Consider the following 22,311-nt stretch of genomic DNA (forward strand, 5'->3'; position numbering starts at 1 on the left):
GTAATACCTGCCCTTACCTCCTGCCAGACATTAATGATGCAACACCCAAGGCATGTTATTGAGTTGGTGTCAGTTCCTTTTTTCGTATGTAACCCGAATCCTAAAAACAATTCTTTGGAAGTTAAGGGGAGAACCGTACTTGAGTCAAACTAATTCTGAGCTTTATTTCAACAAGCCTCAGCAAAAGCAAACAACAATCCATATGTTTCTATGAATTTGGGAATGACAAAATGGAAACATGTCTTTAAAAAAAAAAAAAAAGTATGTGCTCGTGCCATGTTCGCAGCTAGAGACTGGGAGAGCACATGAAAGTCCAAAAATAAAACTTGACTAGAAGCAAAAGCAGAAGTTTTTCCTTCTGTCTAAACGAAGGGAAACATAAACAGTCAAGAACCAACAGCAAAATGTCGATTCCATTTTAGCAAGATTTTTAATGGCGTGCCGTAAAAAAACAAGAACAAAATTTATCCTATAGCAAATAGGATATCTTATAATATCCTAAAATATATCCTCTAAAACCACCAAGAATTCAGAATAAAACTGTTTTTCTGCACAGCCATCAGTAAAATCACTCATGTATGAGATTTCTGAGGCACAAGCTATAAACTGAGAGTCATTTAAAATGCTTTCTGGGTGAGAAGTTACTCTCACACTGGTTTTATATGAAAATATGAGTTACTGTTAAGGGACAGCTGCGTGGTGCTCTGCCACCCCTGGAGCTCACTCCTCAGCAAAGAGAGCCAAAGGCATGGCTATTAGGCAAATTAGGAACTGTTTAAAGTACTGCTAACCTGGCTGAAAAAGGGCTTCTTTTGGAAAAAAACAACTATTTGCAACATATTCATTTTTATAGCAAATAGCAGGGTCAGCATATATTCTTTGTGGAGGTGTTGTGCTATAGCAGCTGCTTATAAATCCCACTAAATGAGGCAATGTGGCAAACTTCACCTGAAACCAAACCATCTTTTGTCTCCCAGGATGACAGCATTAAATAGGGCAGAAATGGCTACCTGGAGCAGGACTGCTCAAAGAGTAACCTTCTTTTCCTTCTGCCGTTAAAACCCAAATTCAATTAGCTCCTCCATGCTCAAACAGAACTGCTGCTGCTGAAATTGTACTCCAGCAATAATTGCCATCCAAGAGTGATCTAATTATACACAAGTCTCAGTGGCTGCATTCCCACGTTGCTTCCTCCAACCCGGATTCACTACAATACAACTCGTGAGTGAAAACCACATCGTTTTCAGTCCTCCTCCCTCCAGACTGCACGACTTTAAATACGTGTACTGAGAGTGGAGCTAGTCTATTAGCAAGCTTGCCATAAAAACCCAAGTTTCTACCTACTGTTAAATACAAAGGAGGAGAAAAGGCACTTCAGCTGCATGTAAAAAACCAGCTAATGGGCTAAGCTATACAAGGGAAAGAAAGTTCTTTTAATTAAGGTACTGGATTAGGATTCAAAGACCAGCTTTGCTTCTTGGCTCTGTCACCGGCTTCCTGTGTGACCCAGGGCAAGAAATTTCATCACTCCACAGAGCTTGGGTTTTCATCTCTAAAATGGACAGTGACATTTCCCTCTCCTGGGCTTGCTGTATTTCTGTTGTAAGCAATTCCTGTGTGCTGGCATGTTGCCCTGGACAATAAGTATCCAATATTAATTGAAGCCTCTGCGTGCTACTCTAATAAAAAGCTAAAATCGACTAGTCTCCCTTTCACAGCATCCTGGTGGAGTTTTGTATCACCACCATTTGCCACTACTGCAAACACATCTGAGTCCCTGAGCAAAGCCCTGCTTCAATCCCCACTTGGAAATGGAGAAGGAAGGAAAAAGCCATTGATTGGGGTATCCCAAACATTCAAAGAATAACTTTGTCCAGCACACAACATCCTGGCCAACTTGAATGGGCCATTCCCTGCTTACACAGTCACTGTGCACAAGTATCCTGTGCAGTAGAGAGGCTGCCAATGACTTGCTGCTTTCTTTTTCTTCTTTATTTTCTACTCTCACTGTAAAAAAAAAATCAGTGCAAGGGTTCTGCCAGGTCTGTAAATTTGAACAAGACCATCTGAGCTGACTCTTAAGAGTTCTTGCAAGTAATTACAAGGTAAAAATGAGAATACTTCACACCTACATTCTGACTGAAAACTTCTCAGCCCTGCTGGCTCCAGGCTTTTAATTGTCAAAAGAGTTCAAGGTTTGGAAAGTTATTGGCATATTCCTAACTAGCATTGTGTCACCATTTGGCATGATTTTTGCTGGGATACCTCCCAACTCTGTGACATAATCAGAGGGTTCTCTACATTACACCATATAGTCAGATGCTCATGTTAGTGTAATATGTTACCATGTTTAATACCATTTGCTATTACTTACACTTAATCAGCTCTGGAACCAGTTAAACCATATAGGAAAAGTAATTTCAGAGGCTTTCAACTGACAGTTTTCTACACAGAACTTGACCTAAAATTACGACCTGAAGTTTGTAAGATGCAGTCTACGTAGGCAATTGCCTCTAAACAAACATTCATAACTCTCCACAACCCTGTGGGAACTGTACATTCATATGAAAACAGAAAAAGGGAACTGAAAATTCAAATGAAAACAGAAAAAAGGGCATGAAGTTAATTCTGTAGAACTGTCTCAACTAGAAAAACTGTCAGAGTTTCCCCTTCTGGCCAGCCTTAATTTACTGCTTCAGCAATTTTATGCTCCAAATTACTGCAAACCTCCAGCCACAGAGGAATGGCTGAGCGCTCCAACATCAATCCCCCTGTAGGTTAAAATCCCAATCTCTTGAGAGATTCACACTAAACTCAACCCAAGCTGCACATTCCCATGCACAGGATTTCAAACAGACTCACAATTATACCCTTGAACTCATCAAATGAAATTTTTAAAAAAGAGTGGTGAAATTACTAAGTATGCAGGACTCCAAAACGCAGGTTGTGACTTGCAAAAATATTTGCAAAATATTTTTTGCAAATTTTTTGAATTATTTGCAAAAATAATTCTGGTTTCATTTCTTACAGGACACAAGCAGGGTCCTCTGGGTGCCATCAGATGGGTACCCCAAACCTCTCATCACTTTTGAAAACCTCATTATTTACTTTCCTGCCTCTCTATAGGAAAGGACTAGACATTTAAATAAATGACATAATCCTTACTACCATTCCATTCATTCATGCAGGTCACTATAATTTACTGCCAGGAAAAATAAACTTCTGCAAAATATTCCTCAATGCAAGACATTCAAAAGGCTCAAAGCAGGAGAGGAGGTGAGAGGGCTTCTAACAAATATTTGCTCAAGTGACTGCATCATCCATGAACACATTTGCTAGGAAAAAAAAAATGGGTGAAGAAATTTATGGTCAACACAAAACACGCCAGGCTGGGACAGGAAAACGAAGAGGGGGTAGAGAAGGGGAATTTTTAACCAGTTTCATTTCAGCAAGGAAAGGTTTTTAGAGCCTGGCAAGCCCCTGCAGGCAGCCTGAGCCCTGGGTGAGGTGGCCAGCAGAGGACCACACCATGCAGAACACAGCTCACTACACCACTGACACCCATCCCCAGCAGCCGTTGCTGCTGCACCCTCCATAAATTCTGTTTAAACAAGTGTTCAAACAAAAATGGCTTTGCCAGCTCACCTCAACCATCCCCAGAGCTCAGCCTGTGACAAAATATTGCCAAGGCCATGAAAATCCTCACTGCTCTCAGTGCTGACTGCCCACACTCAAGTCCAGGTGAGCTGGGTGGTTCAGGGGCTCTGGTCTGATGGCATCCTCAGCCCAAAGTGATCTTTCTCCTCCCCTGCTCCACAAGGGCTAGCTCTCCTTGGCATTTTCACAGGGAATGTTTTCCTTTTGTGCCACCCAAGAAGTTGGCACTTTGTTTTCTCTTGGATTTGGGTGTTTATGCAGATTTAGGTGGTCTCAGATGAAACAAGACACTACTTTTAAAGGCCATCCAAAACAAGGGATATATTTTTACTCATGTAAAACCAATCAAGAACTAGGGAAATTACCATTTTGTCACCATTTAAGTCACTCTTATAGTAAGATATAACACTTACAGTAAGATATTCCACAAAGAATCTGTGGAGTTGGGCTGACTGTCACCAGCCAAAATAGCATACAATAATCAAATTAATTTTTGCTTTCAGTAGTGATTGACCAAAATTCCTATTCACAGAGGTTGTAATGCTCAGATCACCTCACAAAAGGTGGAAAGAGCAAGCCCATTCAAGACATCCTTCAGAAACCATGGCTCAGATCCCTAAAGGTCCTACAAGAAAAGCCACACTGGTTATTTTGGACAGCAATGCCTTCAGAGTCAATAAAATTGCTCACACTCATCCAGGCTAATCAGCAAGACTAGAGGTGAACAGAAATTATTCCTGAGATTTCAAGCTCTAATTTAGCAAACCACTTAAATAAATATCTGTAAGCCTTATTAAAGTCAACAGGATTTAGGTACTAATAAGGTAATATTATTAAGCCAGTGTTTAATAGTCCTGCGTAATCACAGCTTTGCTACTACTTAAAAATTCACACAGCTGTTTAGAATTTGTCCTCAGGTAAAACACTTCTGAATTTTTATCATCTGTGTTCTGGGGACTGCTCAGAGCCCACCCAAAAGGCTCCAGTCAGATTTCTGTCAGACTGCTGTGAATGCAAACTGCCTTTCCTGAAGCTCCAGATCTGCTCTAGCTGCAAAGTCAGTATCTAGCTTTCCATTAAAAAAAAATCATTTCAGCTATAATACTATAATAACAGGACTCTTAAGGATTGCTTGACAGTTTTCATAACTGCAGCTATTAAAGTCTGTGTCAGTACAATTGTACAAGTAATAATTAAATTGTAATAGTAATGATTAAAGTTGCATCAGCATGTATTATTTGGTCGTCATGGCAAACTTGTGGGTGGATATTGCACATGGCTATTACACTTTTTGCCAAGGCAGGGGTAGATTAATCCTACAGGCACGAGTGAGACAGATGAATCTATAAAGTTATGAAGCAATTGGCTGTGCAGTGAAATCTTATCTTTGGAGTACTGTGAAATCATCTCCAAAGTAAACGCAGAAGGTATCAGCTCAGATCCAAATGCTTTCACAGAGAAAGTCATTAGTGAAAAACAGTGTCCTGCCCATGGGATCTTCACTTACCAACCACGTCCAGGTGGTAGGTGTGGTTGATGGAGCCGTACTGGTTCTCCACTATGCACGTGTAGTTCCCCTTGTCCGACGGCACCACGCTCTCCATGATGAGGCTCCAGTGCTGGTTACGGACCTGGGGGATGCAACCAGACAGGTTGGGATCTTCTCAAGCAGAGTTTTATCCTCTCCCCTTCCCAAAAGAACTGTCCCTGAATGATTATCCTTGTGTAATTCACAGCTGGAAGCCTTCCTGGGCTTGTCAGACAGTTCTGGACGCTGAAATGATTTATGCTTGATTCAGGACAGCACGGCTGCAGAGTGAAAGCTTTCACACCCTCTGCTATAAATCTACCTGGCCCCTGCTCCAAGCACAGTCCTCCCAGCACATCTCAGTCCTCCGAGGCTGAGCAGGAGGGCACCAATTAGCAGCAGTTGTCTTGCTGGGCTTTACCTTTCAATCCACTCCAAAGTGAATGCACACCCTCAGGCTATTCCCCTTCTGTCTCCAAACAGCCACCTGGGAATAACTACCCATCAGCAAGACAGGATGGATATGATCCCCTAAACATCCAGCTCTTCATCCCTCCTAAAAGCTCAGTGACACAGCTCACATTTTAAAGAAACTGAGGGGTGATGTTTGGGATTCCTCCCAAACACCTCCTGCTGCTCTGGGGTACCCCAAGAAAAAATGAATCCTAGAATCATGCCTGAAAAAAATCCTCATGGAAAGAGAGCATATGGATATACATTTATCTCACAGAATCCCCCTCAGACAGAATTTATTAAAGGTACTGATTCTGCTCCCATTTGAACTCCAAAGGAGCACTGGCTTTGGTCTCACAGAAAATAGGATCCAGCCCAGGACTGGAAGGATACAGAGCCATCCTGTACACACATTTATTTCCTGCATCAGAAGTTGGCTCCCAAAATGACCTTTTGCTGGCTATGGACTAATTCCTTGTTTTAGCATTACATTTTTGACAAAGTGCTCAAAAAGATTAACATTCTCTGTAGCTGCAATGTACAATTCTTCAACTGCAAAGTACATATTTCAGCAAATGGAATAAAACACAATCTGCTACAGTCATTTTAATCAGCCAAATGGAAAGCAGCAATTCAGTGCTGTACAACAGAGAAATTTATGGACCATTCAGTGACACTTCCAGTAACCATACATTCTTAAAACACTATTACAACTCTAGCTATGAAATCTTGCATTGTGCCTGACTATTTTGTAGGTCCTTATGCAGCAGAAAAAGCTGCACAGGGCCACATCCCAGTGCCAAGAGCACTTGCTGGAGGTAAAAATGCCTTCAGTTCAAAGCTTGGAAGAGAAGTTGTCTCCATAGGCAGCTCCTGGCTTTCCTAGTTTCCCCAGCTAGTAATTATCTCAATAGCTGGATTTGTCTCTTATTGCTCAGTTGTGGACTAATAATATTAGCTAATGACTGGCCATGTGCGCTTTGAAAAGCAAAGAAAGTGTGGGCAAGACTCCAGCAGGAGAAGGTGCTAAGCTGATGTCAGAGAAATGTGTGACACAGCCTCAAAATCTCCAGCCCAAACTTCAGGCTTCTCTCCTCAGCCTCTCGTGTTGATGGTCAAACAATTATAGTGCTCTCATCAAAATGATACCTTGATTTTTCCTGACACTGTGAAGAGCTAAGGGTAAGTTTATAGAACTAGAAAGACTTTATCTTGTTGTTCTGCTAAGCAACTCTGAAAGTCAAAGTTTGGGTCAGGAAGAGCTGCTGTCATAAACTGCTGGTAAATAACAAATAGAACAACTAAATATTTTGAGTATTAAATGCTTTGTGATTTATTTTGAAGGACACTTGGTCAAAGTGACCTGAACTTTCTGCCATTGCAAGTTAAAACACTTCTCGGAATCAGAGCAAGAGTTTTTAACCAGTCTGACTGTAAAACAGGAAGAACAGATCACAGTTCCACAAAAGTTAAAACAAATAAAAATTGCAAACAAGCTGCAGGTAATTAATTTGACAGGAAAACACAAGAAATTGTTTATGTTCAATAAGAAAACATAACTTACAGCCACAAGTGGATATACTGGATGGGAATATTAAAAAGTATTTGTGCAATTTCCCTTCTTGTAACTCCATGGACAGAGATAATATCTTTATAACAAAACAACAGCTTAAGCCACTTTGGGTTAAGCTAAACAACTGCTGCAGAGGTCCAAAGCAGATATGACACATTGTCAGACCACTGGATTTATGGCAGGGATCTGGATCCAACCAGATTGTTGGCTTAGTGCTTTGTGCAAGCAAGTGCAGCATTGCAAAGTCCAGGAAAATCCCCCTTTGCTGGGGATGAGCAGCCTCTTCTCTCACTGAAGATTTCCAAATTCAACATTTCATTCTCAGATGTGCAACAGTCCAGGCACATCCCTGCACCCACACAGCTTGAAACACAGGCTTTGATAATGTGGCCTTTTTATGTGACATGCCACATCCCTTAGTCCAGGTGTTTTCCTGACTAGTTATGGGCACTTTAGCACTTTATTGGGGGGGAAATCTTCTCCATCAAGGTTTCAACCATTTGCCCAAACAACCTCTCCAAAAGATTCCATTTTTAAACTGAATTATCAGTATCAAATGCATACAAACTGCACTCTTAACTCATAGCTTGGAGGTGGGAAATAAACTGGAATCAAAATGCCAAGGAATATTGGTCAGAGAACTGGGAAAGGGCAAGGAATTTTTCATACAAACTTTCTGCTTTTGGAGTATCCCATAAAGAACAGTGGAGAGTTCTGTTCAGTCTTAAAATGTGTGTCTGCACTAGAGAGATAATGCCATGAAAAGTTGTTGTCCCTTACCTAAAAATGGATTAATTTTAAACTCATTTCAAAGGAAAGAAGGACTAGAAATGAAAATACAGCTCTCCACAAAAGCAGCACAGTTCAGACTGTGAGAGGTGCTGCTCAGACAGAGAGAACAAGTACAGAACACCCCTGGCAAAGGCCATAGGTCTGTGCAGTTGTTCCTGAAATGACAAATTTTCTTACTCTGTATTTACCTGGCTGAATTTCAATGTGTTTAAGACAACTGCAGTGATGAAGCTTATCCAAATGCATAGGTGCAAACACACATGAGTTAATGCTTTAACAGTACCAGCTGATAGAAGTGCATTTGCTTTCTGGGTGGTGTACAGGAAAGAAAAGGCTCCTGTGGTCTCAGAGAGGATTTAGATTATCAACTCAAAGAAAACACAAAATGCCTCTAAAGGCACAAACATGAGTTAGCATCAGCTCAAAAAATCAGAGTAAAAAGGATTTAGATATTCAATAACTGGTCCTGTTCTCTTTATTTTAAGTAAGTTGGGTATATCTTGAAAGATCATAAAAGGATCAATTTTGAAATTCACCACCCAGAATTAGTCACAGGGCAGGAATTCCGCCCTGGAAGCTATCTTGGCCAGAACATACACCCTCCTGCTAGCCTGCCTGAGTGCAAATTGACTCAAGACATTCCCCAGTCCCAGGGACAAAGTGCTACAGGCCACTATCTGATTTTGATAAAAACAATACACCAAGGGATTTCTCAGCTCTTAGCAGGAAAGAGGTGGCTGAAGGATTACTGGGAAGCTTCACGTTTTCTTTCCCTTCCCTTTGTCCCTTAAGGCTTCAAGGGATGATTGCCTCTTCTGTCAGATATGGCCAGGTTTGGATCCAGCTATTCCATTCCAAATATTGGGAATATCTCCAGCAAAAAATGCCTTGCAGAAAGCAACAGCCAGACAAGTTAATGTGCAAGATTTACCACGAGCTGCTGTGATACCTGGTTAAACACAGACCAACACTGACAGACTCAGTCCTTCCTGAGGACTCCTTCATTAGAAGTTCATTGGCATAGTGATGTCAAGAAATACAATTCTCTCTATTCTACTATCATTTTGCATGAGCCCACAGTGACTTCATCCTGCCCCTCAAACAGGATGAGGACACAGCTCAGAAAAAAAAAAAGATCTGGAGTCCTCACTCTTTAACACCCAATCACTGGGAACAAGCTTCCATCTTCAAAGATGATGATTCAAAATGACAGAATACAGAATATACATGGATTTGGTTGATTTGACAATGGTAAGTAAATCCTACAAGATAATTTAAAACTTTATCTCTTTATGAGCAACAAGAAAGTCTGAAATCCTCAGCTGTGTGCCCTTGTTTTTTTTTCCTTTGGACTAAAGAGATAGAAAAAGTTATGATTTAGAATTAGAGGTACAGACTTCATGTATCCAGCTGGCTTTAGGAGCAGGCATCTCTGCTTCCTTCCCAGAGTACATACATACCTAGGAAACTGTATAGATTTAATACACATGACCAAAAGTTTAATTTGTGCCCCTTAATGGGCACAACTCTAAATGATCTCACTCAGCTCCCTAACACTAGCAGTGCCAGCGCAGAGCACTGTGAAATCTTCTCCATCAAGTTTTCAACCATTTCTCCAAACAATCTCTCCAAAAGATTCCATTTTTAAACTGAATTATCAGTATCAAATGCATACAAATTGCACTCTTAACTCATAGCTTGGAGGTGGGAAATAAACTGGAATCAAAATGCCAAGCTGATTTACCCCACCAAAGATCCCCCTCCCAAAGCAGACACCAGGTATCTCCATCCTGCCTCTCTGGACACACATTTTCCTTCATGGTCTTCAAGAGTGATATCTTCATTTCCCCTTCATCAGATGCAAAATGTTCAAAATAACAGCCTGGTTACTACCAGAACAGTTACTATTATTTTCCAAGACAGGATTGGTTTGGTTGGGGATTTTTTTTTCCTTAATTGGTGCCTTTTTTTTTGTTTTTAAAAAAGCACTGAGAAGGGCAAAAATCACTGAATGGGAGCCAATTCATTAACACTCCACAGCGTTATGAAAGGCAGAAGGTGTTGCCAGGTGTACACTCATAAGCAACAGAAATTTATGGTGTAAGCAAACATAGATGGAAAAGTCTACTTAGATAATTAGTGCTCATGCAGGGAGACTTTCTGGGCTCTGCTGTCTGCTAACACAAATGTTGGAAAAATTGACACTTTCTACAGTAAATCTAGCTAGAGAGGAAAGGAGACTGAGGCTTGTCCTCCTCTGCACTGGAAAACAGATTTTTTTGCACCAGGCAGGACCTGAATCAACAGCTCAGAAAGCAATGGCTCAATCAAGGCAGCCCCCAAAATCACTGCACCCATGGGGACAACGCAGTGGTGCAGGACTGGGGGGCAGCCTCAGGACTCAGAACTCAGCTCTGTCTAGCAAAGACAGTTAACCTGTGTCTAACAACCATTGCAAACTGCTGGGAGCAGCTCAGCACAAGCTCCAGGATGGGGATTCCAACCCTGACACAAGGGAACTGCCTCAGAAACTTCTCCTCCCGGGGGCGGAGCTGCCGAGGTGTCGGGGACATGAGGAAACTGCTGAGAGAGGAGCCAGACAGGAGGTGAAGGGGGGAGTCAGAAATGGCCATGCTTGAACAGCAATTCGCCACCAAAGTCACGCATTCCCAGTTCCTTGGAGGAGAGGGATCAGATGACCGAATCCTGACTTCTGACCTGACCTAGGCAGATACCACAAGGTTAAAGGTCTGTGCACTAACACACAGAGCAAGCTGGCCTCCCTAAAACTCTCTCTTAATCAGTAACCACCAACTCAGAATAAGACATCTAATCTGAAGCTATTTAAAATTCAAACAAACCCTTCCAAGTAATTGCTGTTACTTTCCCCTCAAATTCTTCTTCCCATTTCAGTTTCACAGGCCATAAACTCTATAGAAAATAATAACTTTTGACTTCCAAGGCTTCCTTTATTTAACTGCCTTACACTCACCAGAGCGGATGGCCATGTTTTTAACAATGTAGCCAAAAATGAATAGAGCAAAACAGTCTTAATGTGCTTTGCTAAGTCTTTAGTTTTCCAAATACGTCTCTATAAATAATCCTTAGCTGCACTGCTAGGCTAGACGCTTAAATTTCAGAAAAAAAATAAATAATTAGTGCTCAGTAACCGCCAAAGAAACCACCCACCCTTCCCCAGAAGAAAACAACCACCTCTTTTTGCTTCCACGTTTGATCCAAGGCCATTAAAATATTTTCTGTTGACTTCAGCAAGTTTTTGGTAAGTTTTTGGGTTTTTTGGAGAGGGAAGAGGGCTGGTTTTGGGTTGTTTGGTTGGGGTTTCTTTTTTAACAGCTTTTGTCAAGAAGAGAAATCACCAAATGCCATGGTGAGCCCTCACCTTGTAGCCACCAATGCGATGCTCCTGCTTGAACTCCTTCCCGTTCTTCAGCCAGCGCATGGTCGGCGTTGGGTTGCCCATGGCTGGGCAGCGGAACTTGACGGTGTTGGCAGCCGGCACGGCGTGGAGCCTCTTCTCCATCTTGTCCGTGTGTGTCCAGTAAGGAGCCCCTGTTCCAAAGGGACACATCCAGAAACATCAGCACTTGGAAACTGAGCTCCCCCTCCAGCCCCTTCCACCGGCGTAGAGAGCCGCAGGAACCCGCTTCAAGCACAGTTTGGATGGAGCACACGAGTGGGCATCAGCTGCTGCAAGAGTCAGCCAGGGTTCTGCAAACAGCTCTGTCTGCTGCTCTGGGTGTTTCATGTGTGACAAAATTCCAATAATTAACCACAGACAACTTTTGTTTTGCGTGCTTCAAGTAAGACAGAGGGACCGGGTTTCATCAGAAACTTTGGACCTCGAGCTGAGTTACTGCGATGGTTCAAACTCAGAATTTTTGGCCCTCAGCTGAGTTACTGCGATGGTTCAAACTCAGAATTTTTGGCCCTCAGCTGAGTTACTGCGATGGTTCAAACCCAGAATTTTTGGCTCTTAGCTGTGAAGCCAGACAGACCAAGACAGAAGATGCTTGGAAGCATCAGCTCCTTCCACTTCTGTGAGAAGGGGGATAAAACCACCCACCAGTGTGACAGCAGTAAAGCCTGCAGTGTGTGATGCCAAGGTGAACTGTGCTGCTACTGCCATAGAAACCACAGAAATTTACAAATGGAACATATTTGTGAAATCTTAACCTCCTCTCTTGGAGGAAACCAAACAAGTAAATGTGGATCAGCAAAAAACATTTATCATTTTGGAGGGGTTTCCCACACTAATGAGCCTCCTGAAGTCCAAAGGGTCAGTGACATCCAAAAACATGGCATAAAATGAGAGTGCCTCTTTCTCAACACACATTTTCTGAGGTGATCATTTTCCCAGACCCTGACATGGCTCTCCTGGCTCTCGCTCACTCCTTGCCATGTCCTGGCCCAGCCTGTGCCTACATGAACATCATGAGAAGCACATTTGTCATGTACCAGCAGAGGAAACACAGCAGAACAAAATTTACAACTGCCCATATGCTTTTACCCTCACAGAAGTAAACTTGGACACACAGACCCAAAGACAAAGTTATCCCATGCTCTGGATCCTTGCAGCATTTCATCTACATTTCTCAACAACTTCATGGCATTGCTTCAGTCATCTCACCATAACAGTTGGGTTTTTTTAAGTTAAAGATTCAAGATCTATTTAATAGTAGGAAACATTAATTTCTTTTACAATGGAGTTTTCCTGAAGCAAATCAGATTAGCGTGGAATTTTTAGGACTAGAGGGGTCCAGAAAAATAACTCCATTTCTCTCAGCCCTGTTTCATTTCCTTCATTAGCAGGCCAACACTCCACTATAAATAAATTCTTCCGTTCCTCAAATATTTATAGCAGTTCTTACAATCAGTGCAAACTCAGAATTCCTGCTCCCCCCACCCCTCTAAATAAAAATACAGCTGGACAGAAAATACAGGAATAAATCCTTTAACAAAGTCTCTCTCAGTATAAAGAAAACATTCTAAAAGCAAGTCCTATAATGATGCCATGAACGATAAGTGTTTGGGTTTTTTTTTTTTGCCCGAAGTGGCAATTAGTGTTAAAATTAATGAAGTAGAAAAGCAAAGCAAATTTATGCATGTAATCAAAATAGAAAATCAAGTAACTATTGAAAATTTAACTGCAACACTGAGAAATTGTTACACAGACTAAAGTGAATTAGAGATGCAAGGAAAATCACTGTTAACATTATTTGCTAAAAGCAGGATCACATTAAAACAACAGAAGACTTTAAACAAAGCCAACCAGAGGAATTAACTGCTACACACAAAGGCCAAATTACATTACAATGCACCAGGCAAAGGCAGAATTACATGCTGGTACTGAGGGATTAAAAAGCTGTTTTCCCTGGACTGCTCAGAAGTCTTGCACAAGGCAACAACTGCCGGGCCCAACTCACAGCTCCCACAAAGTCAAAGCAAACTGGGGCTGGTCAAAGACAATCAACCATCCAAACCAGTCATATCAGCACCCCAGGCAGAGCAGAGGGTTTGCTTTAGCCCCAGGTGGGCACTGCCAACCCAGCAGCTCTGCAGCCAGCAGGGTCACTTCTCACCACATCCATCACACCAACCTGTCTCACAGTACAGAGCACCAAGAGCTCACAGGCAGCCACTGGCCAGCACAGCCCCTGAACCACGAGCTCCACAGCTCACCCATGGCAAAGCTGCCCTGCAGCCCAGGGGCTGGAAGGGCCAAGCTCTGGGAAGCTCCCAGCAGGCTGCAGAGTGGGACCAGGGCACTGGAGTCAGTCAGGATGCAGCAGCAGCAGCTCCCCAAACAAAGCTCTTCACACAGCCAAGTTTGTACTGTTATGGTCCAGCCCATCCTCTGGTCTTCTTGAAAATAACTATCCTTTCCATCAACAACCTGCTCCTGGAAGTGCTCCAATACAACAAACGAACAGAGGGAAATCTCTGACAGAGATGGGTGCAGAAATGAGGCCAGGCAGATGCAGGCAGGATTGAAGAGAAGCAGCTCCATTTTCTCCCACAGGAGGGGAAAGGAAACACCCCAGAATGGGAGAAAGGTCTGTTGGAAAGCTTCTCCTCACACAACCCTCAGCATAACCTGCAATGCTCCTAAATTACAGGTCAGCTTGCAGAAAAAATGTGCAGACATCACATATGGAAAGCACCATCTGAAAATGCTTCAAGACATCCTACATTTGGCAGCTCCTCAGCATGTTCAAGGAAAAGAGGAAAAGGCAGGAACGTCCACAAACCATCACACTTGCCCTCAAATTGTGCTTTCATCCAGTGATTGATCTGATTAACACACAGCATTCTTCTTTATAGATTAAATCATCATAACCTAAAACACCTTTTAGTGCTTCTATTTGTCCTGAGAGGAAAAACACTGAGCTTCACTGAAACTGATAATGAACACAGGTAATGAGCAGACACCACCAGGTGAGACTGCTCTCATGGGCCACGTCCATCACATCCCATCACTGCCACCAGGACAGGTGAATTAGGTGGTGGCACCACTGCTAAAAGTTCACAGGGCAGACTCCAGCATGGATCAGCAAGGAGCAGCAGGGGAATGGGTGGGAATTCCTGATTGCTCAGAGTTCTCATTAGTGAAGAAAATATCCTGCTGACCCACACTGCACAGACATTACATCTATTCAGCCAAATCTCCTGCATGTGAAATTGAAATTAGGAAGCCCAGGGGACCACTTCACTTCAGGACTCCTCAGTTTTTATTTGGACTTATCTAATACAAAGAAACACAAAGGTAGTCAACTCCAAGCCTGCCTGACAAGCACCTCAAGCAGGCAACAGAGCGCCATAAACCACATCAAACCCCTTCAAGGTTTTCAGTACTATTGTATTTGACCTTTAATTAAAAAACACTTCTAGGCAACATCCAATTTTTGCTGCTCCCCTGAGTGGGTTTCCACTCTACAGGATTTGATGAATTTGAACCTTGTTTCATCCTTTCTGAAACTCTTCAAGGCATGAAAGGAACAGCATGTGGATTACATTTAGATACTTTTTGTTCTTGGTGCCAATTTACCATTGCTTGGCCCAGAAGAAATTGTTTAAAGGGTGATAAGAAAAAAAAAAAGTCATAAAGCCTCCAGTTGCCTGACCAGAATTCAAGGCAGAGCAGCAGCATCTTCAGGGCTACCTAGAGGTCTACACAATAAATTAGTTTCTGGGCTTGATTGCACCACCATGACAGCTGCTGCCTTGCCAGCATCAGATCAGGATTATAGAAATCCTTCAAATTAGGGCTACCTCTCAAAATCACAACAAGGACACGGCAGTAAGTGCCTGCAATGTCTTTTCCACTGAATGATGATCAGCACTTAAGCTTGTAAAGAAAGTCCTTGGAGATGACCCTCCAAGAACCAAGCTAAGGCCCATTTTTAGGGTAACAAGGGGGAAAACTGGAGTTGCCAACAAAGCCATTTTGTAGAGAAAGGGGACCGTTTTGCAGTGGCACCAATCCTGCACCTTCCCCACCAGCACTAATCCCTTCAACAAAAGCTGGAAGTAATAAAAAGCTATTCAGGATGCAGTCTGGAACAAATCTACCACAGTGGTTTTTTCAGACAGTTAAAGTATCTGTCAAGCTGAAGGGACAGCAAACACAGAGTGAAATCTGCTCTGTGTGCCTCTTACTGAAAAATACACATGTAGCCAGTGGTCAAATGGCACGTGGGTACACACCAGTGCCCTCCTTTCCCAAGGACGAGCTGCTCCTCACACCTACAGAGTCACCTACAGCCTCCACTGCCTTCAAGAGCAGTTGTATTTTCTGGGCAGCCTTGAAAATTACACTAGATTTCCTCAACAGCCTCTCCACCTGCATTAGGAAACCCTGGCCTCTGAAATGTGTATTTGCAACAGAGGCAAAGAAAATAAAACAGCTTAAAAGAATACTTAGCAGTGTAAATTATACAGCTCTAAAAGGTTTGTTTTAGTTTTAAGTATGCAGGAATGAGAATGCCAAGGTTCAGCTTCCTGTTGAAGGCACTACAGCCATTTCCTGCCTCATCTCATCATAATTAACATGCCAAGACAGCTGGACTTTATCAGAATTGTTTCATCAAAAAGCAACAACCTTTGAAGACTATGGCCTTTTGTTTCCATCAGTAAAGGCATAACCAGGCCAATTTCCATTGCTTATCCTTAATGGTCACAGCTATAATTTGTATGTAAAGTATCAGTTAAATCATTTGAGATCTGCAAAGCTCAAACCATGACTGAGGAAACACTTAAAAGACTTCTGTAGAAGAGCAGCAGCCAGGGACTATTGTGAGGTCCTGGACTTTGCCAGGCTCAACACCCCACAGGCAGGGAAGTAAAGGGCATTTGGCCATTGTGTACACTGCCTTCCCCACAGCACACCCAGGGAAGACAGCTCCTGGCTCACTCCTCCATCTGCCTTCTAACACAGTACCTTCAATTACATGTGGCCTCTTGGATGTGATAGAAAATTTGGAAGAGGAAAAGAAGGCTTACAAGGCACACCATACCAAGTCCCACCCCTGACTTTCACATATAATTTGCCAAATCACAACGCTCCTTCAGCAGCCCTGTATTAACCAAGGGAGTTACTGTGATGCAACTTTTCATTGAACACAGAGTGCTTGGAGGGACACGGTGACCCTTCAGGCATCCTCCTGCTTCCAGCTCAGACCCTGGGAGGCTGTGCTGCTTCCTCAGCAGACAGTGGGCACCTTTTAAAGAGCAATCCAACAAGGAGTTGCCTGTGGAATGCTCTGCTCAGGCCCAAATCTGTCTTTTGCAGTTTCCTCCCTTCCATCTCCACGGCTGCGCTTTCCCCGCCGTCCGCGATGTTTGAACGTTCACGCCTGAGAGGAATCTTTCACTCAGAGCAGGGAAAGTGTGCTGGCCCCTGCTGCAGCACACACCCCTGTCCCAGCAGATGGACACTATCAAGGGCCTTTCACCAGCTCCCCAATCAAGATTGATTAACAGCAGCTTAAAATGATAGCTCGTTTTACAAGAACGTCATTAGCGCAACCGCTGGGCACTGCTCCCTGGGGCTGGAAGGGCAGGAATCCTTCTGAGGCCATCACAGAGCACAGCTGCCTTGAGAGCAGGTCCTTCACTTCTCCCAAAAGCCATTTATGCTCACCATGGATCACCAAAGCCACCACTGCAGATCAGAAGCACAATTGGCACCGAAAATATCACAAGCCCTTTTCTGACCAACAGCAGTAAAGCTTTAAAGAGCAGCAAACATCAGAAATGTTTCCTAACAGGAATTTCTAACGATGGCTCCATTCAGGGCAGAGCTAACACTGCCTGGATTGGTGGGTTTTGCCAGGACAACCTCTTTTAAAAGCAGTGTCCCTTTTCCAAGCTCTCCAATTCTCTTTGCCATCGCATTCCTCTGTCAGGGCAGCCTCCAGCTGCCTGATCTCAGCCCCTTCCAGAGGCACCTGTGCATCAGCCCGGGGTTAATCACACTAACAGATGGCAGAGGCCAAACAGGCAGCTAGGAACTTATATCACTTTAAATAGCATCTAAAGTTTCACAGCTTCAGGCCGGGGGCAGCCGCACACAAAAGGCACAAAATGGGGCAGCCAAAATCAGGCCGGTGCTTTCTCACCTGAACAAGTGCTCTGAGCTGCAGGGCAGCTGCCAGCTCCTGACCAGGCAGAGCAGCACCCTGCCCTCTGTGGGTGCTGCTCACTGACATCTCTCCCAAAGGATTTCTGTGCTCTCTCTCTCTGTTAGGGACTTTACCAGGCACCAGTGACAGCAAACCACCAGTCACCGAGGGGGTTTTGCAGCACTGCACAGTGGCATCAGGAGCCAATATCAATTTTACATACTTTTTTTTTCCCCTCTTAGAGAGTGCTCTATTTAGAGCTTATTAATAGCTTTATGAATTCTCTAAAGGGACAAAGTTTAGCGCATTCAGATAGGTCTAAGACTCTTTCAGCCCATTTTCATCACACATCAGTAACATAAAATGTGGGTTTAGCACTGAATCGCCTTCTTTGCAACAAACCTTAAGGTCCTTTGCAGACAAAAGAACCTCATTGTCTCCAAATTCATTCTCCTTGACGAGATTTCTGGTGAGATTAGGGATTGAAGGATTTTCCTCATCACAACTTAATTTTTTTTTAATTTTTCATACCACCTTTCAACAAAATGAGCTGGATCTTTGTTTCTTCTGTTGAATTTCTGCTCAGGTTCAGGAAAAGTTAGTTCATCTGTCAAGAGTCTAAACCAGACACAGACCAAACTTTGATTCAGAAAGAAAGGAAACTGCAGAAATGCCAGGAAGAAGGGAAAAAAGAAAGTACAGACCAGAAAAGCACGTTCAAAAGAATATTAGTTTATTTTTCTTTTTCTTTTCCAAGTTACGAGCTACATGAAACAGAAAACAGAGGAGGACAAAGATTTGACAGTACATGCAGTTAACAATCAAGAAGCTCTGAGGACAGGAGTGCAAGAGATGGGACATAATTTTCCACGTGGATCTTGCTAGTGACTTCTGGCAGTTTGCTGTTACTTACTCATCTGGTTGCTGTCATTCACAAAGTCCTCGGACCCATCATTGTCATCTTCATCATCCCCAGAGGAAAGAGCATCTGCACATTAAAAACAACCAAGTCTTTAAACCAGCTATTTTTTTTTTTAAACAGAAAAACAAATTGATAAGCTACATCTTAAGACTGTATTTTAAGAAGAACAAGTGTTTAGGTTAGTGGTGCAGAAGCTAGAGAAAAAGAAAATCCAGCCACAAAATGTGCAATTTCCATGTAAAATTGTAACAAAACTTGCTAATAGTCTTGAAGTGCTACAGTTTCCCAAGGGAGTTTGCTAATTGCAAAAATCTCTTTTTCTTTAATATTTTAACTTCTTTTACAGAAATGCAGTTGAATAGAACTGAGCATCTCCAGTACAATTTATCTCTAAACTTGAAGGATATAAGAACACATTTTCCTCTTCTGATGCAGGGGGCAAAAATCTGTATTCATTCTATTGGCTTTATCATCATCACAGCAACTCTAATTTAATCCTGTCAGAGTGGCATAAATCAGAGAGCTCTACAGCAACTGTTAAACTCTGCAGAGCTCATGGAGCAAAAAGGAGTAGATACAAACAGCCCATTTCAGGGTCAGGACAAGGAGAAAAATCCCAAAAAATTTGGGGATACAATTTAAATTTTGGAGATAACATTTACAGCTACAGAACTCAACTCACTGTGCCCTAGTGGACTGTTTCATGTTAGGTCATTACTTGTCTTAACATCACATCTTACAGCTTCTGCATGCAAAACCCTGTGTTTGACTCACTCACCTGTAACATTTACAATGAAGTACAGAGTATCACTGTCTAGGGTCCTAACAGCAGTGCAAGCATAGAGGCCCGAATCTCTGGCTGTGGCATCCTTAATTTGTAAGTACTCCCCAATAATCACTGTCCTATTGTCAGGCCCCAAAGGGAGCCCATCCTTAGTCCAACTGATCATGACGGCGTCTCTCAATTGACAGCGCAACTCAAGCGTCTCTCCTGGAAGTGCTGAGTAAACATCTGGCTGAGAGATTTGGTATTTGGTTGGCGGCTCTGCGAAGGTGGAAGGAAAGGAGGAAAAAATAGAAGAAAGAGAAGGGAAAGGAGAGAATTTCCAACACAGGTCAGTGAAGGCCCTTTTCATCCACGGAAATCAAGTTACGTTAAATTTTAAAAAAAGTTTCGTCCAGATTAGCCCAGTGTTCTGTGTTATTAAACTGAAGTTATTTTCAAGAAGTTATTTTCAAGAAGTTATTTTCAAGAAGTTCACCACGAGTAAAGCTCAGGCACTTTTGATCAGTGTCTTGGCATGTCCCTTGTCCCCAGCACCACACCAACACATGACACTTCTCATCAGTCACAGAGAGCACGGGACAACGAGGTTTGCAGAACCTGGAGGCTTCAAAGATCTTGTAGGAGCAGGAGGGGTTCAAAAGGCAAATTCCATTTTCTGTCTTAGCATTTGGGTCCACAATTCAAATGAATAATTATCTTTCCCCACCTGATTTTTTTTGGGGTTGCTTTTTAATTCTTAAAACCTGGGAAGGGCTGTTTTGAAAGAAAAGGATGCCCAAAACCCCCTTCACTCACTAAGCTAATACCCATGGGCTCCTATACACACTGTATACGATGCCTTTTATGTTTCTCCCTGTGCCCGTCACAAAGTCTCCACATTTGCCTTCTGCACTACCAGCACTTCTCTCCATGGCAGTAACTTTTCCCTTTAAATTCTTTTTTGCTTCATTACTTATTTCACAACCTCTCCCAAGTGAATCCAGCAGGAACCCAGGAGCACAAGCAAAGCTTTCAAAGTGGAAGTATGCGCAGAAGTTCCGAAGGCAATGGCTCATCCCTCAGCTCCCTTTGGTAACGAGAAGAATGTCAAACCACAGTCTTTTTCCAAAAAAACATCCTTGGAAAACTACATCTGCCTATAGTTACTAGAGCTTCACCACCCCCTTGCAGGGCCAGCTCTCAGCAGGGGGAAGAACCAGCAGCCCCGGGCACTCCAGACTGTCTCCACAGTGCAGTGGGAAGGCTCCGCACACCTACGATGAGCTCAGGCTGTCCCACAGACAGGCACTGCTTCTGGAACTGGTTTGTCCCTACCACCACACTATCCCTCTCCCAAAGGCCTCACCAAAGGTGGCAGGAATGGTAAATAAAGGAAAGAAGCACAGAGGCATCTTCTGTTTGTTCATGGGGAGGGTTAGAGCACACAGACAGCTGCTCCCCGCACACCCCGGACACGTCCTGCCCTGCACAGGCACCAACTGTGTGCCTAGCAATAAATAAAACACCTCTCTGTCTGCTTGGGACTCTGAGGGAGTACTGAAACGTGGCTCTTTGATGTCCACACTTCTCTCTAAGAATGCCAAACCCCTGAAACCAGTGTTCCTCCTCCTTGGGTTGTCATCTTTTGTATCACACTTTCAACAGGGAAGCCTGAAACAAGCACCACATCCAAGGAGGCATGGAGATGGGAGTCTGGAAATCCTGAAGTTGTGTCAGTAGTTGAGGTTTGTGCAACCCTAAAAGGAACAGAGAGTTGGACCCCATGGGTCCCTTCCAACTCAAAATATGATTCCATGAGCACCAGAAGGGTCCAGCATGGTGGGGCACTCATGCATTTAGGTATCAGGTTCTACTGATGGACTTGGAGACTTAATTTCTCTCCCACTCATTCTGCAATCCTGTCATTACAGGAATGTGCCTTATCAAAGCTTCTCCTGCCTTTTTCATTAGGGCAAACATGTTTTCTCAAAGAACAGATTTGACACACACATCACACCAAGGTGGCACATGAAATCCATCCCAACACGACCAGTTAGAGAGACTGTAAACTTCTTGGATTTAGATTTTATAACAAGGTCTCTAAACTTCCTAGCATGCAAAGTTCCATCTCAAGAGTCTAGGACAGGCTCCAGTCCGGATTTATACCTCTTATAAACTAATTCAATCTTGCTGATACAGTCACGAACCCACAGGTCTGCAATGCAGGTGTTTCACTGAGTGCTACATTATGCTCTTAGAAATTGAATTTCCAGAAGGAGCATGGACTCCTTTCTACATATATTTCATCCCAGTAATGAGTGTGTTTGAGTCTACTTGAGAATTTTTTTAAATTAGATTTTATTGTCAAATAAAAAAGGTACCTGATGCCAGGCACCTAACTTACTTTGAAGTTAGTAAGACTTCTTTGTAATGCTCTACCTGCAAAAAAAATTCTTTTACAGAGTTTACACTGTGCCAGCAATGTACTGGAGTCTAAAAATGTCTGTTTAAACTTCTTTAAAAGCCACCTTGGATTATGATACCTCAAACCTCCTTTAGTGCATTAGAGCCTTCTGCTGAACAGTGCCAGGAAACTCACAGGATGAGCCCACACACAATTATAAGGAAATTAAAAGGAAAATAATTTTTTAACATCACATCCCTGATTTCATCTCTTTTAAACTACTAACTCCAAACTTGCACTGAGTCTTTAAACACAAATCCAAATCCAAACTTGAGAACAGTAATTTATTTCAAAGTTACAATTAAAAAAAAATCCCTTTGCAAAGAAAATCACTGGTACACTAAAGAAAAACAAGTTTCAAACAGGTATTAGCATTTGGTATACATTATCCTCCTCCACTTCTTTCTCTTTAGAGTATCAAGGAAGATGCAGCAAAGTGTTGCCATGATATAATGAAGTCATATTTGGAAAATGGGAGTTTTTTCAGGTAAGCCTTTGTGTTGCCAAACTAGAAT

General features: G+C 42.8%; 1 protein-coding gene across 3 annotated transcripts in view; it reads right to left on the reverse strand.

The window, feature by feature from the left end:
* The window catches only part of FGFR2 (fibroblast growth factor receptor 2), an 81,858-nt gene that overhangs the window by 41,986 nt on the left and 17,561 nt on the right, over positions 1–22,311 (reverse strand). For 2 of the 3 annotated variants that reach the window (XM_030241431.2, XM_018910562.3), the window contains 4 exons: positions 19,345–19,611; positions 18,558–18,632; positions 11,404–11,573; positions 5,165–5,288 (listed from right to left, as the gene is read on the reverse strand). In XM_030241431.2, coding sequence (XP_030097291.1) covers positions 5,165–5,288; positions 11,404–11,573; positions 18,558–18,632; positions 19,345–19,611 — 636 coding nt within the window. The remainder of the gene's footprint in view (positions 1–5,164; positions 5,289–11,403; positions 11,574–18,557; positions 18,633–19,344; positions 19,612–22,311) is intronic. The other variant, XM_030241437.2, reaches the window with a different exon arrangement.

This window comes from Serinus canaria, chromosome 6 (genome assembly GCF_022539315.1).
Source record: "Serinus canaria isolate serCan28SL12 chromosome 6, serCan2020, whole genome shotgun sequence".
In the NCBI taxonomy this organism is placed as follows: domain Eukaryota; kingdom Metazoa; phylum Chordata; class Aves; order Passeriformes; family Fringillidae; genus Serinus; species Serinus canaria.